The sequence below is a fragment of the Pelophylax lessonae genome (genome assembly GCF_965119305.1).
Source record: "Pelophylax lessonae genome assembly, chromosome: 8".
In the NCBI taxonomy this organism is placed as follows: domain Eukaryota; kingdom Metazoa; phylum Chordata; class Amphibia; order Anura; family Ranidae; genus Pelophylax; species Pelophylax lessonae.
Window position 1 is genome coordinate 163,057,945 of NC_138775.1, and position 19,435 is coordinate 163,077,379.

The following is a 19,435-nucleotide window of genomic DNA, read 5'->3' on the forward strand; positions in this document are numbered from 1 at the left end:
CCTCCCACAAAAGAACCCAAAAAATGCCAAAAAAACGCTAGCGTCAAAAAAAAAAAATGCCCAGGTGTGTTTTTGCTGGCATTTTTTGGGGGGTTTTGGAGGCAGGCAAAACATCTGAACTTGTGTATAGTGGTGTATATACACACATACATATATTTATATACACACCTAGACATATATAGGTGTGATAGTAGCAGAAATATATGCTTGCGCTAATGAAATCATTTACAGTAATATATTTCTGCTACTATCACACCTATATATGGCTAGGTGTCTATATACATATAATTATGTGTGTATATATACCACTATACACAAGTTCAGATGTTTTGCCTGCCTCAAAAGAACCCCAAAAAATGCCAAAAAAACGCTAGCGTCAAAAAAAAATGCCCAGGTGTGTTTTTGCTGGCATTTTTTGGGGGTTTTTGGAGGCAGGCAAAACATCTGAACTTGGGCACAGTACCACTATACACAAGTTCAGATGTTTTTCCTGACTGCAAAGAACCCAAAAAAATGCCGGCTATTAAACCGGCAAGGTGTGAAAACCGAGAAGAGAAGCCAACCCCCTGTGCTGAAAGTGTTCTAATACAAACAATCCTTTTTTTTTTATGGTTCTGGACATTCTACAGAGCTGAAACTTCACAGGTACACCTTTTAGACCCCCCAGATATGAAATCACACAAAAAAAGTTCTTAAAAATTGTCATTTTTGATAAAAAAGCCAATTATTGAAAAAATTAAAAAAAAAAAAAAGAGAGAGATTTGATTTGATTTTTACTTTGGATTTCAGATCTGGGGGGTCTAAAAAGTGTACATGTGAAGTTTCAGCTCTGTAGCATGTCCAGAACCATAAAAAAAAAGATCGTTTGTATTAGAACACTTTCAGCACAGGGGGTTGGCTTCTCGGTTTTTACACCTTGCCGGTTTAATAGCAGGCATTTTTTTGGGTTCTTTGCAGTCAGGAAAAACATCTGAACTTGTGTATAGTGGTACTGTGCACAAGTTCTGATGTTTTGCCTGCCTCCAAAAACTCCCAAAAAATGCCAGCAAAAACACACCTGGGCATTTTTTTTTTTGACGCTAGCGTTTTTTTGGCATTTTTTGGGGTTCTTTTGAGGCAGGCAAAACATCTGAACTTGTGTATAGTGGTATATATACACACATGATTATATGTATATAGACACCTAGCCATATATAGGTGTGATAGTAGCAGAAATAATTACTGTAAATGATTTCATTAGCGCAAGCATATATTTCTGCTACTATCACACCTATATATGTCTAGGTGTGTATATAAATATATGTATGTGTGTATATACACCACTATACACAAGTTCAGATGTTTTGCCTGCCTCAAAAGAACCCCAAAAAATGCCAAAAAAACGCTAACGTCAAAAAAAAAAATGCCCAGGTGTGTTTTTGCTGGCATTTTTTGGGGGTTTTTGGAGGCAGGCAAAACATCAGAACTTGTGCACAGTACCACTATACACAAGTTCAGATGCTTTTCCTGACTGCAAAGAACCCAAAAATATGCCTGCTATTAAACCGGCAAGGTGTGAAAACTCCTGTGCTGAAAGTGTTCTAATACAAACAATCTTTTTTTTATGGTTCTGGACATGTTACAGAGCTGAAACTTCACATGTACACTTTTTAGACCCCCCAGATACGAAATACAAAGTAAAAATCAAAAAATCTCTTTTTTTTTTTTTTTAATTTTTCAATAATTGGCTTTTTTATCAAAAATGAAAATTTTTAAGAACTTTTTTTGTGTGATTTTGTGTCTGGTGGGTCTAAACGGTGTACCTGTGAAGTTTCAGCTCTGTAGCATGTCCAGAACCAGAAAAAAAAGATCATATAGGTGTAAAAGGAGGGTCCCACATCCCTGTTCTACTGAAAAATTATCTTTTTTTTTTTTTTTTCATGGTTCTGGACATGCAACAGAGCTGAAACTTCACATGTACACTTTTTAGACCCCCCAGATACTAAATCCAAAGTCAAAATCAAAAAATCTCTCTCTTTTTTTTTTTTTTCAATAATTGGCTTTTTTATCAAAAATGACAATTTTTAAGAACTTTTTTTGTGTGATTAATAGTTAATGGGGCATGACCCAGAACCCTAGGGGCATTTATTGGGTTTTAGGGCTTAAAAATTGTGTTTTTTGATTACCGAAGTTCGGGTCCCATTGATTTCAATGGGGTTCTGAAATCCGGGCCGAACTTTCGGGAAGTTCCGATGTTCTGGCCGAACCGAACTTTTCAAAAGTTTGATTATCCCTACTCCAGACCTCTGAACTACAGTATATTTGTTACCCACTCAGGACCTCTGTACACTGTACATTACATACTCCTGATCCCTGTATGCTGTACATTACCCACTCATGACTTCTTTAAACTTTACATTACATACCCCTGATCCCTGCACACTGTACATTACATACTATACTCCTGGCCTCTGAACTACAGTATGTAGGTTATCCACTCAAGCCCTTTATACACTGTACATTACATACTCCTGATCCCTGCACACTGTACATTACATACTCTACTCCTGGCCTCTGAACTACAGTATGTAGGTTATCCACTCAAGCACTTTATACACTGTACATTACATACTACTGACCCCATGTATGCTGTATATTACCCATTCATGACCTCTGTACATTACATACTCCCGATCTCTGTACACTGTACATTACCCACTTCTGAATCCTGAACTATGTATGTTACCCAACCCTGACTTCTGTACACTATACAGGACATACTCCTGAAACCTGCACTGTATACATCACATACTCCTGGCCCTTGCACTGTGTACATTACATACTCCTGGCCCCTGCACTGTGTACAGTTGCCATCTGTACATTACATATTCTTGACAACTACATTTTATACATTATATACATCAGATACCTGCACTCTGTATGTTACAAACTCCACATACCTGCACTCTGTATGTTACTAACTCCACATACCTGCACTCTGTATGTTACATTCTCCAGATACCTGCCCTCTGTATGTTACATACTCCACATACCTGCACTCTCTATGTTACATACTCCAGATGCCTGCACTCTGTATGTTACATACTCCAGATACCTGCACTCTGTATGTTACAAACTCCACATACCTGCACTCTGTATGTTACTAACTCCACATACCTGCACTCTGTATGTTACATACTCCACATACCTGCATTCTGTATGTTACATACTCCACATACCTGCACTCTGTATGTTACATACTCCACATACCTGCATTCTGTATGTTACATGCTCCACATACCTGCACTCTGTATGTTACATACTCCACATACCTGCACTCTGTATGTTACATACTCCACATACCTGCACCCTTTTTTTTTTTACATACTTCACATACCTGCGCTCTGTATGTTACATACTCCACATACCTGCACTCTGTATGTTACATACTCCAGATGCCTGCACTCTGTATGTTACATACTCCACATACCTGCACTCTGTATGTTACATAATCTTGACCCCTGTGCCTTGTACAAGTTTTAAACCCCTCCCACTGTTGGCACAATTTTCCCACACCCACATTTCTGCACAGCTCACAGTTCACGCCAGCTCCTTCTCCACTGGCTGTGAACTAGGGGGAGGGGTGGTTGGGCTCAAGCTCTGGTCCTGTCAGGTGAGGGGGCCCTGTGAGTTAGGCTGTACAGAGCCCCATGATTTCTAACAGTGGCCCTGCATATACATACACACATTGGGCTTGATTTGCAAGGAAAATCCCCCCCCCCCCCCAGAGTTTAGTGAAAGTGGTGCAGTTTCACTTTGCAAAAAAAAAACACCCAATCTTGTGCAAGGAAAATAAAAGAAACTGTAATTTTGCTTGCACATGACTGAATGATGAAAGCCAGCAGATCTTTACCACACTTAGGATAATTCCGTTGCAGAGTGCAATCTCCCTCTCCAAGTAGACATTGTATTTGCCTATAGTAAATCCACCCCATATACATATGTACGTATTATGTATGACAAAAATCAAATGTACATACCTGTCTTAAATGATGTGGATGTGCTGACATCACTGATACAAGTGTTTCCCACAGCAACAACTGTAGTATTAAATTCTAGACCACAAGAGAGTTGGGGGAAAGTGCATGATGTGTTGCTGGTTTGGCAATAATACTTCCCTTGAGGCCCAGTGGCAATTACTGTATAATTCACGGCTCCTGGGGTTTCAGCCCACATTACAGAGACCACACTGGACTCACAATCAGTGGCAGACTGCACTGCAGTTGGTACACAGGGAACTGCAAAAAAAAAGTTATCAGTTAGTTATAGTAGTATAGATACTACCATGATGCTAGCCCCAATAGAAGAATATTACTATTCTATATACTGTAGTATATAGATGTCCACCTCTACAGCATATTAAACATTTTTTGTTTTGGATAGAGTGGAGAGGGAACACCTGTTAGATTTGAATTGCTGTCTGTGCCCCCCATTAGGGAGATTCACCCTCTCTGTTTGTCCTGTTATCACTAATCGAGAACGTCAAAGAAAAACTCAAATTTGGGTTGTCCTCATAACAGGAATAGAAGGGAAATCATCCACTTTGGGGACCCAGATGACAACCTGGAATTACCTCATTTGGAGGGATTTCCTGTCACTTTCTGTTTCAGGTTTTGGACAGGAAGTGAATAGAAATCTCCCCAATGGGCCACAGATGGCAAAAAATGGCAGGGGCTGTAACCCTTCCCTGTGGCTTGTTTACACTAGTGTTGCTCTTTGAAAAATGATCTGCAGTGGCCTGCTCACCCCCTTTTTTAACCCTTAAGAGTCCACACCAGTGCACAATGGGATGCATGCGGATACGGAGTGGTTGTAGCGCAGCCCCATTCACTTAAACGGGACAGGGGGATCATTTTTGCTGCACTTCTATGCAAAGCATTATGGCAGCAGCATGCATATAGCCTCGTATGGCTGCCTTTGCAGCTTGGGGGAGTCTGTAATAAACGGGGCTGAACCATCTGTTTTTACCACCCCCAAAGTCAAGTGTAAGTTAGGTTACTCTATCCAAAAAAAAAAAACCCTTTAAGCTTTTACATATGATGGCTTTGCAACCACATAAATAAAAGCATGCATTGCTGCTCAGTAACTGAGATTTAATATCCATGGGGCAAGAGAAGCAAGCTACAAATTTTTAGTTCTTCACAGACTTTTCACTTCCTAAAAGCTGAAGGAGAAAGCGTTAATTTTATTTAACACAGGCAAATTGTGTGGTATTGTCTATTTTTTGCAAAGTAAATGTTTCCTAAGTTCCTGCTTTGAATTTAACAAAGGCTTTCTTATGACTGATGAAAAGGCCAATTACATTTTATCAGTCTGCATGTGTTCCTATGTGTACAGTACTGTCTAAAGAAATTGAACACTGCTAAAATAGACTAATTTACTAAACTATAAAGAGCAAACTTTTGCATGTAGAAAACCTAACTCGACTTGTGCCCGATTCACATATGAGACACCAAAACTTGCGCTTTTTTCCCCTGATATAGTTTTGTTAAAATGTTCCTATGCTAACTGGCCTGTCTGCCAACACTATTGCAAGCATGAAAAGCCAGAAAAAGCACAAAGTAAAGAAATAATAGGGCAGAGAGTGTTCCTGGCCATTTATTAATGCATAAGCCATGGTAAACAAACGTATGCTGCAGTAGTCTCCAAACTGTGGCCCAAGGGCTGGATGTGGCCCTTTGCTTTTATCTGGCCCTTGGGGCAATATTTCATTCACTGACACCAATGAAGGGCACAATTCCTACCAACGACTTTAACAATGGGGCACAGTTCTCCCAATGTCACCCACAATGGGGTCTAATGAGACCATTAATGAGGCACAATTCCTCCCAAAGACACCAATGATGAGACGTTTTGTACTCTCGTTGGCCAAAGTCCGGCCCCCCCTAAAGTCTGAAGGAAAACCGGCCATTTGTTTAGAAAGTTTGTAGACCCCTGGTATACTGCATAAACTAACAAGTTAGGTAAACGGTATAAAAGGGAATGTACTTTGATAACTCAGTGATGATGGCAAAAATGTAAATAAAAATATGTAAAAATGCATAAAAAAGTTTACATTTTGCAAAACATAGGATATAACTAGGGCTGCAACTAACGATTATTTTAATAATCGATTAGTTGCCGATTATTTTTTCGATTAATCGATTAATCGGATAAAATCATAAAAAAACTCAATATGCCTTTTTTTTTCATTTATTTAAAACTATAATGAACAAACAGAGTGTAAGTGCCGGTTCACACTTGTGCGATGCGGGAACGCTGTGAATTCGCAGCCTGTTCCCGCATCGCATCCTCACATCTGGCAGTTCACACTGCCATATGCGATACGCAGGGGGTGTCAATGAAATGTTAACGACACCCCAAGTTTGATCGCATATCGCAGTGCGATCTGACAGTTCGCACAGAATCGGATCGCACAAGTGTGAACCGCTGTGCGATCCGATCCTGATGCGGCTGAAAAAAAGGGTCATGTGTGACTTTTGTGCGGGTGCAGTGCGAATTTCAGTCACACAAAGTGTATGGCTGAACTCGCATCCGCACAGGAGATTGCATGTAATTTAGGAGCAGTGCGCTCCGAATTACATGCCATCAGCGCACCCGCAGTAGTAGTGTGAACCGGCTGGTTCACATTTGTGCGGTTTGCGAGATCGCATGTAATTCGGAGCGCACTGCTCCTAAATTACATGCGATCGCCTGTGCGGATGAGAGTTCAGCCATACACTTTGTATGGCTGAATTCGCAACGCATCCGCAGCAAACTCGCACATGAGGCTTTTTTTGAGCCGCCTCAGAATCGGATCGCACAGTGCTTCACATTTGTGCGATCCGATTCTGTGCGAACTGTCAGATCGCACTGCGATATGCGATCAAACTGGGGGTGTCGTTAACATTTCATTGACACCCCCTGCATATCGCATATGGCAGTGTGAACTGCCAGATGTGCGGATGCGATGCGGGAACAGGCTGCAAATTCACAGCGTTCCCGCATCGCACAAGTGTGAACCGAGCCTTATACCAAAACTTTTTTTTTTTTTTTTTTTAATTAAGCTGCTATATACTGTAAATAATATAATAAATTCTTATCTAGATAAAAGAGTTAATATTCCTTATAAGGTGCAATATTATAATAGAAAAATAAGTGAATAAAAACATCCATGTCAGCCATAGATATGAAATAGGCAGCATAGAAAGACCCCCTTTATGTGCTATATGGACGTTTTTAATCACTTATTTTTCTATTATAATATTGCACTTTAGAAGGAATATTAACTCTTATCTGGATAAGCTTTTATTATATTTTTTGGTGGGCTGCATTGCATTGACAGGACACTAACGTTCTGTTGCTGCTTCTGTCTTCTCTTTTCTCCCTTACCTCAATCTGACTCACTCCCTCACAAAGAAGGTGGAGAGTAAAGGCAGAGAGGAAAGGAGGAGGGAGGGGGGAGGAGGGAGGTCACGGAAGTGCAGAGCTGTGAGAGTCTGAGAGAGACAGTGAATGCAGCCGACGGGTTCACAGAGCAGACGGAGCTCGCTGACAGTCGGGGAAAGGGCACAACTAATCGACGGAGCAACTAATCGATAATGACAATCGTTGACAATGATTGTAATTATCGATTATTATCGATTTTGTCGATTAGTTGTTTCAGCCCTAGATATAACATACACTAAATTGTCAAAAGTAATAGGATGCCTGTCCTCACACGCACATGAGCTTTAATGGCGTCCCAGTCTTAGTCCGTAGGGTTCAATATTGAGTTGGCCCACCCTTTGCAGCTATAACATCTTCAACTCTTCTGGGTAGGCTGTCCGCAAGGTTTAGGAGTGTGTCTATGGGAATGTTTGACCATTTTTCTAGAAGCGCATTTGTGAGGTCTGGCACTGATGTTGGAGGGAAGACCTGGCTCGCAGTCTGCGCTCTAATTCATCCCAAATGTGTCCTATCAGGTTGAGGTCAGGACTAATTTTTGTTAGATGTCAATGCCTCGGCCAGTCAAGTTCCTCCACCCCAAACTCGCACATTCATATCTTTATTGGCCTTACTTTGTGCACTGGTCTAAATCATTTGGTGGAGGGGAAATTATGGTGTGGGGTTGAATTTCAGGGGTTGGGCTTAGCTCCTTAGTTCCAGTGAAGAAAACCAGCATACCAAGACATTTTGGACTATTTCATGCTCTCAACTTTGTGGGAACAGTTTGGAGATGGCCCCTTCCTGTTCTAACATGACTGCACACCAGTGCAAAAAGCAAGGTCAATAAAGACATGGATGAGCGAGTTTGGGGTGGAGGAACTTGACTGGCCTGCACAGAGTCCTGACCTCAACCCGATAAAACACCTTTGGGATGAATTAAAGTGGAGACTGCGAGCCAGGCCTTCTTCTCCAACATAAGTGCCTGACCTCACAAATGCGCTTCTGGAAGAATGGTCAAACATTTCCATAGACAAACCCCTAAACCTTGTGGACAGCCTTCCCAGAAGAGTTAAAGCTGTTATAGCTGCAAAGGGTGGATCAACCCAATATTGAACCCTACGGACTAAGACTGGGATGCCATTGAAATTAATGTGCGTGTAAAGGCGGGCATCCCAATACTTTGACATTACAGTGTATGATGGCTTTGCAATCACAAAAATAAAAGCATGCATTGCTGCTCAGTAACTGAGATTAAATATCCATGAGGCAAGAGAAGCAAGCTACAAATTTTTACTTCTTCACAGACTTTTCACTTCCTAAAAGCTGCAGGAGATTGCATTCATTTCACAATGCACAGGCAAACTTCATGATATTGTCTATTTTTCTGCAAAGTAAATATTTCCTAAGTTCCTGCTTTGAATTTTAACAAAAGGTTTTCTTATGACTGATAAAAAGGCCCATTTAGTTTTATTAGTCTCTATGTGTTCCTATGTGTACAGTACTGTCTAAAGAAATTGAACACCCCTAAAATAAACTCATTTACTAAACCAGAAAGTGCAATCTTTTGCATGTAAAAAACCTAACTAATATAGTTTTGTAAACATTTTCCTATGCTAACTGGCCTGTCTACATTAAATAAAACAACTTATAAAAAATATTTATGCTACCCTTATATTTACAAGAATACAGACATTTTTAATGCCAAACAATATTATAGCAAACTTATGTTGAAAAAACGGGGAAAGGTTACTGTTCTGCCCCACTTTTATGTAATTTTCTGTGTTGTATTGAATTGCATCATGTTAATAATATTTTGTAGTATGCTGACATCTAGTGGCGGTTTTAGGCCACTATAACTTGTTGACTGTGATTTAATTTCTCCCTCTCTACCTTGTTTAGTGCTGGTTAGCTCAGTCCTAGCTAGGCCCTCTATCTTTCTTCCATATTCCCTCAGTCAGTGTTAGTACTTCACCGAGACAGGATTTAGAAAAGTCATTGGGGGGGATTTACTAAACCTGGTGCGCACAGAATCTGGTGCAGCTGTGCATAGTAACCAATCAGCTTCTAACTTCAGCTTGATCAGTTAAAGTGGTTGTAAACTTTAGTTTTTTTTTTTATATATAAAAATAACAAACATGCCTTTACTTACCTGATCTGTGCAATAGTTTTGCTCAGAGCAGTCCTGATCCTCTTCTTCTGGGGTTCCCCTCCAGCGCTCCAAGCCTCTTCTCTTCATTGGGTGCCCTCACGGAAAGCCACTTTCTATGTGGGCCCGCTTCTGAGTCCCGCTACTGCATCTATTGACACAGACAGTGGCACTCCTGCTGCTATCAATCTGTCCGATGAGGAGAGAGACAGCAGCTTGAGCGGCTGCGCTTGTGCACATCGCTGGATCGGATTGGGCTCAGGTAAGGAAAAGGGGGGTGGCGGGAGGAGCTGCAGTACACAAGGGTTTTCACCGTAATGCACAGAATGCATTAAGGCGAAAAAACCTTAAGGCTTTAGAACGTCTTAACGCCCTCTTCACACCTGATTGTTTTTCAGCTCATAAAACGCTCATCTCCTAAGTCTCAAAATGCCCAAAAAGCAAAAACCCATTCATTTCAATGGCCCCTGTTCACATATGATCGTTTTGTTGCCTGAAGCTCGAAAAAGTACTCAAACTTCTTTTTTGGCAGATTACAAGCGTTTTTGTTAGATGTCAATGCCTGCGTCCAAACACCTGCAAAAAACGCCTGAAAAATACCTAAAAAAAACGCCTGAAAAACGCCCAAAAAAAGCTTGAAAAATGACCAAAATAGCATAGCTGCACTCCTGCTGCTATCAATCTGTCCGATGAGGAGAGAGACAGCAGCTTGAGCGGCTGCGCTTGTGCACATCGCTGGATCGGATTGGGCTCAGGTAAGGAAAAGGGGGCTGGCGGGAGGAGCTGCAGTACACAAGGGTTTTCACCGTAATGCACAGAATGCATTAAGGCGAAAAAACCTTAAGGCTTTAGAACCTCTTAACGCCCTCTTCACACCTGATTGTTTTTCAGCTCATAAAACACTCATCTCCTAAGTCTCAAAATGCCCAAAAAGCAAAATCCCATTCATTTCAATGGCCCCTGTTCACATATGATCGTTTTGTTGCCTGAAGCTCGAAAAAGTACTCAAACTTCTTTTTTGGCAGATTACAAGCGTTTTTGTTAGATGTCAATGCCTGCGTCCAAACACCTGCAAAAAACGCCTGAAAAATACCTAAAAAAAACGCCTGAAAAACGCCCAAAAAAAAGCTTGAAAAATGACCAAAATAGCATAGCTGCACCAGATGCTGTGTGCACCAATTTTAGTTAATCTCCCTCTTAGACTTCAAAAGACTGGAAAAATACCCTCTGTACATTAGCTGAAGTGAATTTGTATTGAATTCATCTTCTGTGTCTTATTGAAAAGTTTAGCTCCCTGTGGATGGTGCCAAGTCAGCAGGTGACCATATGGCACTTTTCCACTGCAAGTACCGGCTCGGCTCTACTCGGCCCTGCTTGGCCCGGTTTGCTTTTCCACTGCTGGTACCGCATGGTACAGTGTTGGAACGGTTCGGTACGGTACGTTATGGTTTGCTTTTCCACTAAAGTAGTACTAAAGTTAAGTGGGTGGGATAACAACGGGGTGGGTGGGATTCTCTGACCAATCAGTGGCTAGTAGTGACTGCATGCAAAGAATTGTGGGATATGGTACCGGGTATGGTACCTCTTGGAACCACAATGGAGGTGGTACTGTTTTTGAGAGCCGTACCGTTCGGTTCCATACAGTGGAAAAGCGCCGCTGTACCGTACCGAAGCGTTCCTACACCGTACCATGCGGTACCAGCAGTGGAAAAGCACAAAAGCGAGCCGAACCGTTCAGTTCCATGCAGTGGAAAAGCGCCAATATTATCCGGACAGACTGGGTCTAAGAAACAATGTAAATGCATTAAATGGCATTTGAAACAGAAACTTTACCAACAATGTAGATTGTCAATAAACTTCCATGGTTCCATCTTGCTTTTAGCAGGTGAAACTGGGCTGTCCCAATTTCAACCCTAAGCCCCACTTTAAATCATCCATGAATCGGCCACAAAATGCACATGGTGCAAGTGTGAACTTTTAAATGGTGGTCTTTAATACGCAAGAAAAATCACATCTATTGGAGTTGATATACTAAAGGCAATCAGGGTGTTCACTCTGCAAGAGAATTTTCCCCAGAGCTAAGTGAATGTAGAGAAATTTTACTTTACAAAAAATACTCAATCATGAACAAGGCAAATAAAAAACAGTATTTTTGTTTGCACATGATTGGATGATGGAATTCAGCAGAGCTTCAACACATCCAGAAAACTGTGGGATACATTCCCTTGCAAAGTGCAACTTTCCTTGCAATATAAATGACAATTTGCCATTAGTAATTCAACCCAATGCCTTCAAAGCAAGAACATCTTAGCGAATCAGGTTCAATTGGAAAAAAGTTAGCGCGTGTAGACAGGGGGAGATAAGAAATGTAAACCTTAGGCCAAATATCTAATGTTATTGGGGTTTATTTACTAAAGGCAAAAAGACTGTGCACTTTGCAATTGTAATTGCTCCAGAGCCAGGTAATGGAGGTAGAGCTTCACTTTGCAAAGAATACCCAATCACATGCAAAGACATTTTTTAAAGAAACTGCATTTTTGCTTGCACATGATTGGATGATAAAAGTCAGCAGAACTTCTGCACATTTTGCAGAAGCAACTCTGGAGCAACTGCACTTTGCAAGGTGCACAGTCTATTTGCTTTGAGTAAATCAACCCCAATAACATTAGATTTTTGGCCTACGGTTTACATTTCTTATCTTACCTTGTCTACAAATGCTGCTGTCAAACATGGTGTATTTAAAAAGCTGGTTTGCCTAACATTACCCTATGTTTACTGACAAATACCCATTAAAAGGATTACCACATTAAAAGATAACTAAAGACACAAGTTTTTTTTTAGTTTTACATGGGGCAGAGAGGGATTAGAATCCCTGACAGGTTTTTATTTCTGCCTGTGCTCCCATTAAAGAGATTCACATATTTGTCCTGTTTGCCATTATCATTGAATCTGGTTAAAGTATAACTAGAGGCATTTTTTTTTCATTTTGGATAGATTGGAGAGGGATTAGAACACCTATTAGGTTTTTATTAGTGTCTGGGTCCCCGTTACGGAGAGTCACCCTCTCAATTTGTCCTGTTTACCATTATCATTGAAATTGAAAATAAAGGAAAATCCGAAATTTTGAGTTGTCCCCAGAAAAGTAATAGAGGGGAAATCTTCCAATGGGGACACTAGTTCTGGTGACCTGGGGGTCCACAAGAAATTCCCCTAAGTTGCCGGGATTTCCTCTCATTTCCTGTTTGGCTATGGGACAGGAAGTGAAAGGAAATCTCCGCAATGGGACACAGATGGCAAAAACAATTCTGATAGGGGTTATACCCTTACCTTGCTCTTTTATAAATGAAAAAAAAAAAGTTTGCCCTTAGTTCTACTTTAATGAATCACATTTGTCATTTATGTTAAGCATTACGTTTAACCAGTTGAACAGTATTTATCATCAACATTCTTCAATTTAAAATCCTGCTCATGGTAACATTCACCATAGTCATATTAAAACCAATGTTATATTTTGTACGAATTGCAATTATAATAGGCTGCAAACACCCCACTTACAAGCTACTAAAGCTATGATGGTTCACGACTACCATCAACTTTTATTTTTTAAATGAATGATCTTTAGGAGAATCAATGGCCATTATTTCCGATTCTTCAGAAGAAACTCCATCGTGTTGTTTTTTGCCACTTTTTGCTTCTGAGTCTCCGTTCACATTATGCAGGTACAATGGAGTGCGCCTGCCTTTTTTCGCGTGTTTCTGCAAATCATGTGTAGGGCATCCCATTCATTTCAATGGGCGGTCCTAAGCATGAGAAACACTGAAGTCCTTGGCCCTTTTGAGAAATCTTGGTGCACCAAAGGGCATGGTGCTCCAGCAAGAATTATTGGCACAGCCACAAGTCTGCAAAAGGTCAGTTTCTTTCTGTGCATTGCGGGAAAGCATACAATTTTGCACACATTCCTGCAATACACAAATGTGAACTTATTTGTGGGTATGTTGAGTGCTGTAGAGGATAAACTGTAGGTAGGTAGGTCAAGGCTATATGCAAGGGGACCGGTACATTGCTTTAAAACATATGAATGGTATATACCTTATATATACACAGGGCTTTTTTTCAGCTGGGACTTGGTGGAACTCAGTTCCACCACCTCTGGATCAGGTCCTTTGCTCCCTGCTCACCCCTATCACGTGTAAACACAGAGGTTCGGCTTCTGTGCTTACCAGTGATAGCTTGCCCAGCCACTCCCACAGATTTGATCTCTTGAGCTGCAGGATGGGAACAAGGGAGATGCAGGAGCACGGGGTGCATTGCCAATTCTGACACCCCCACTGGATGATCTACCTGCAAAATTGAGAGGAGAAGCCACCTACAGTTTGAGGGATGGTACTAGAGCCGGCTCGGTGCTTCAGCTTAACACAGCACTCTGCACTCTGTAAGGAACCCCCCCCCCCCCCCAACTCTGCACTCTGTACATAATGCACTCCTGTTATTTAATGCCCCTGTGAGATCTTCCCACTGTTAGTGAAATTTTACCACACCCACTATTTTATGAGGCTTGGAGGGTGTCTGTGGTGGGGGGGGGGGGGGGGGTTTGGGGGGTCGTGATTGAGCTCCTGCACCTATTTTCTGAGAAAACAAGCCCTGTATATACATATATAAATTGGTCCAAGATTAAAAGTCCATATATAGTTTAGGTCTCAGTATGAAGCAAATGGGGTAGATAGGCAGCCAGCTGTCAGAGTGAGAAGCAGCTCTATAGGTATAGAGAGGTAAAAGCAAGCTGTGCCAATCTAAGTGCAGCATCAAATAAAAGGGATCACATTTAATAAAAGGTACACTCACAAGATAAAACAAGCGTTAGGCATGTATGAATCAGCCACGATGTGTACAGTTCATCCAGGTGGAGGGCTACAATCTGCGGCGTCCCACATTGCCGGCTATGCCGGTGGTTTTCAGAGCTCTGGGGCAGTGGGCAAGAAGACGAGCCAAGTGACGAGCCTGGTGACTCTTGGTTCGTCCTCCTGCCCACTGCCCCGAAGCTCCAGACACCACCGGCGCAACCGGCAACGTGAGACGCCACAGACTGCAGCCTTCCACCTGGATGAACTCTACATAGCGTGGCTGATCCATATATGCCCTAACGCTTGTTGTATCTTGTGACTGTACCTTTTAATAAATGTGATGCATTTTATTTGATGCCACACTTAGATTAGCGCTGCTTGCTTTTACTTCTCCACAAATGTAAACTTAGCCTAAATTATTCTTTGTTTCAGATTTTTAACACTGTTTATATTCTAAAGTTAAAATATGCAGAGCTAGCATCTTATCTAACTGTGCTACAGAGAGACTTGTGAATTTCTCAGGATTCATTCCATTTATAAATATGTTATGAAAAAGCAGCTCTTCCTAATGCTCTGAAATATTTCACTGACCAATATGTTTAATCATGGGAATAATCTTGATGCATTCATTGGATATTTGGTTATAAATGGTAAATATCACTAGTTATAAGAGATAGGCCAGCTTACCTGTGTATACCTCAACTGGAAAGCTTGGTTTACTAGCACATTGATTGTTAACAGCTGTTACTATTACATCATACGCATTTCCACATGGCAGACTGCGGATCACACAACCAATCTCCGTGCTGTTACATATGACATACTGCCGAGTAAGAGATCTCAGCACTGACAGATAACTCAAAGCTCCTGGAGCTGCTTCCCAACTCAATTGTGCTGCTGAGTCAGAACAGTTCATCTTATTAGCCACATTTTGAGGCTGGCAGGGGGCTAAAATGATATGAAATTAAATGATTACAAATATTGCCATCATTTTCATTTTAATAGAGTAATAACATTGACAAAATATACCCAATGTGTATAATCAGCACAAAAATAAATAACACTATGGCCCCTTTCACACGGGCGATCCGATCCGCCTATTAGTTTTTCAGGCGGACCTGATTGGATGCTCCGTGCATCCCTAGCGGTCCGTCCATTCTCATCCGATCTCCCCATCGAGGACAGTGGGGATCTGACAGCTCCCTCTCCGCACACATAGCGGAGACGGAGCTGTCACCCGCCTACACAGCGGGGATCGGCGATTCGAATCCCCCGCTGAGCAGAACGGATTCCGTCGCCGTGTGAAAGGGGCCTTAGTGTAGAAAATCAGTGTTCAAAATGATTACAAGTTAATACCAACTAACTGCGTGATCAACTCAGTACACATACCTAATCACAACTGCTCAAAAATATCAAAAACTCAGAGCAAAACAATAAATACATGCAATATTAAAAATATCACATCAAGTGTAGCGCAATCAATGTGCATAGTCCCAATAAATATCAAAAAAATCCAACGCCGTGCAATAATCAATTGTGTTCTACAGTTCTATAATCCAGCGACTTCAGTGACCACCACCTATGACTGAAATGCTTGCTCACCTCCAAGCAATGGCCCCACTACGGAGCCTCAATTGCCTCTAGCTATGTCCCTTTGGATCTCACTGGGATGGTCTTCCTCTGTCTTGCTGAGGAAGCTTATTTGGAAGCGTAACGCGTACAGGTTGGAGGGAGCCTCTGTTCAGGATTTCCATATTACAGTGTCAGCTGGGAGAGCTGATGATGTGTTTTATTTTCACATTTCTATGTGAGTATTTATATCCCTGTTTTTAGTACAATAAATGTTTTTCAAATCGAGAGCACTATGGTTTCTCTTTATTTTCTGGTTATACATGATTGATGGATATCTGCGGAGGAGTCTATTTGGGTCCAGGTACATCCAGAGGAAGACCATCCCAGTGAGATCCGGAGGGACATAGTTACAGGCAATTGAGGCTCTGTAGTGGGGCCATTGCTTTGAGGTGAGCAAGCATTCCAGCCACAGGTGGTGGTCACTGAAGTCACTGGATTATAGAACTGTAGGACACGATTGATTATTGCATGGCGGTGGATTTTTTATATATTTATTGGGACTATGCACATTGATTGCGCTACACTTGATGTCATATTTTTAATAACATTAACAGACATATATAAAATAATAATTGAAAAACTGAAAAATGTGATCCTGATTTCAATGAATGCAATAAACATGAATCTTTTTTTTTTTACCAAAAATCAATCATTTTGTATTTTTGTAAAGAAACCTTACCAGTTATAAGTGTTGCTGGAGAAGAAGTTGGACCTGAACACTGAGCATTGATGGCGGTAACTGTCACATTGTATGTCTGCCCACACTTCAAATTATCAATTGTGCAACTTGTGTCCTCTGTTTGACAGGAAAGACTTTCTGCTCCTGGGCTGGTGACATTCGAGATATAACCGATAGCACCGGAGGTTCTACTCCAAGATAGTGACACAGAATCGTTGTAGCAAATGGTTTGTGGCGGATCCAGCACTGGGATGCAGGGAGCTGCAAAGACCAAACTTTTAATTTTAAATGCCATTTATATTTATGCAAACAATTAAAACATGAATATATTTGAATTCTATTTAGAGAATAGTGATGTCACCAGGCCTTCATTTTTGGAAAGCCTTAAAAAACACATGCACAAGCTTTAAAGGAAACCTGTTCTATGCCCATTCAGGAAAGAGCAGCAGATTTCTTTAATCCCTTACCCCTTCCCAGCTTATAATTGCCTTATCTCAATTCTCTTAACACTCTATCGCCTAATGTGGGGACAAGTGGAATTGCACCCACTAATGCCTGGGAGATGCGGTCATGTGACAATAAACATTAAGGCAGGTCTCCCAGGCTTAGAAGCCAGCTGCAATGACACTGTTAACTCCTTGCTCTCTTTAGTGACTCTGATAACTGATGACCCTTGTGCACACCAGACACCCTTATACTTAGAAGACACCACTCCCAGGTGTGCAGCATTTTGAGGCCGGTACCACTGAGCCTGTACCGGGCTCCACCAATCCAGCAGTTCATGTCTCCTCCCTCCCAGTGGAACATCCCATCGTTGCTTTGAGATACAGAAAAGGCTCTCTCTCTCTCTTCACCCACCATGCTTGGTCTCTTCCATGACTCCAGGCTGGGTCCCTAGACACTTTGTACTGCGGGTTCAGTTAATGGTAACTTTACTGAAGAAAAGCAAACATACAGGAAAAGTTCTTGCAAAGCAGCTTCACACACATTCCTATACAAAGTTCTCTATGTGCCCCATAAAGTGACTGTACCTAAGGTAAGGTGACCAGATTTTTAAAATGAAATCCGGGGACATTTTTTTTTTATTGCCAAATGGCACAGGACTGCATAATACACCAAGCGCTGGGCAGAGGACTACATAATACACAGAGCACTGGGTATAGGACTGCATAATACACAGAGCACTGGATACAGGACTGCATAATACACAGAGTGCTGGGCACAGGACTACATAATACACAGAGCGCTGGGTACAGGACTGCAAAATACACAGAGCGCTGGGTACAGGACTGCATAATACACAGAGTGCTGGGTACAGGACTGCATAATACACAGAGTGCTGGGCACAGGACTACATAATACACAGAGCGCTGGGTACAGGACTGCATAATACACAGAGTGCTGGGCACAGGACTGCATAATACACAGAGCGCTGGGTACAGGACTGCATAATACACAGAGTGCTGGGCACAGGACTGCATAATACACAGAGCGTTGGGCAGAGGACTACATAATACACAGAGCGCTGGGTACATTACCGCATAATACACAGCGTGCTGGGTACAGGACTTCATAATACACAGAGCGCTGGATACAGGACTGCATAATACACAGAATGCTGGGCACAGCACTACATAGTACACAGAGCACTGGGCACAGGACTGCATAATACACAGAGTGCTGGGCACAGGACTACCTAATATACAGGAGGGTGTTAGGCATAGAGTACAGAGTTCAGAGGTCTGCTTTAGGCACAGAGGACACTTCTGCCCCCCACATCCATAGCTCACCTCTGCACCCTTCTCTCACAGATTATCTTTGCAGCCACCTCTTAGCCCCTCCCCCACAACAGCCAAACTCTCCATCTCTCCATGCAGCTGCATTAGCTCTGACCCCTGCTCTCCCACTGCCGTCACCTGTGTACAAACAGATCCCCCCCCCCATCTACTCATCTCCTGTTCTCCCTCCACACAGTCAATTTTTGACTCTGCCTCTCTTCCACTGGACAGCAGCAGGAGTGGTAGTGAGATCCTCCAGCAGGGGACGTCTGCATCTGAGCCACCAGGCTGTTTCTCAGCCAGCATGGAATGCCCTGTCTACATTAATCCGGCCCTGAATCTGGGGACAAAACCAGGGACAGACTTGGTCCAGAGACAGTGTCCTCAATCCGGGGGCGTCTGGTCTCCCTAACCTGAGGCAAATAATCCAGGGGAGGTAGCAGAGTCCAAAGAGTGCATGGTCAGAAGTTCCAAGTCCAAGACCCTTTTCAGGAACCCCGATTGGGGCTCCCATCACCCCCCCCCCCCCAAAGGAGGTGATGACTCCGGCACAGTAGCAGCTATATGTTTCCCAGCATTTCCCCAGACAACTCTAGCAGGAAGCACACAGGGTATTTCAGTGTCTCAGCAGTGACTGAGATGTCTGACTGAGCGGCTCAGCATGTAGCTGGAGGCCACGGGTGGACAAGCTGGGAAGGAGGCAGAGTCTCAGGTGTGGAGTGTGAGCCGGACATGGCCTTCCTCAGGAGATTCATACACTGTGTGTTCTGGGGGGCTCCACCCTGTGCTGGACCCTTATGGTCTTCCTCAATTTTTATATTGAAAGTTTTCATTTATCTGCTTGTGACTGCTGAGCTTTGTAGTCCCATCTGCGACTCCTATGCCCATAAATACCATCACCAATATGGCCTCC

The 19,435-nt window shown here is 42.3% G+C and overlaps 1 protein-coding gene across 1 annotated transcript in view; it reads right to left on the bottom strand.

The window, feature by feature from the left end:
- The window catches only part of LOC309561928 (uncharacterized protein), a gene marked incomplete at its 5' end in the record, with an annotated part of 144,672 nt that overhangs the window by 118,628 nt on the left and 6,609 nt on the right, over positions 1-19,435 (bottom strand). Inside the window, 3 exon segments of the mRNA XM_082266008.1 lie at positions 4,020-4,277; positions 15,121-15,381; positions 16,745-17,005. Coding sequence (XP_082122134.1) covers positions 4,020-4,277; positions 15,121-15,381; positions 16,745-17,005 — 780 coding nt within the window.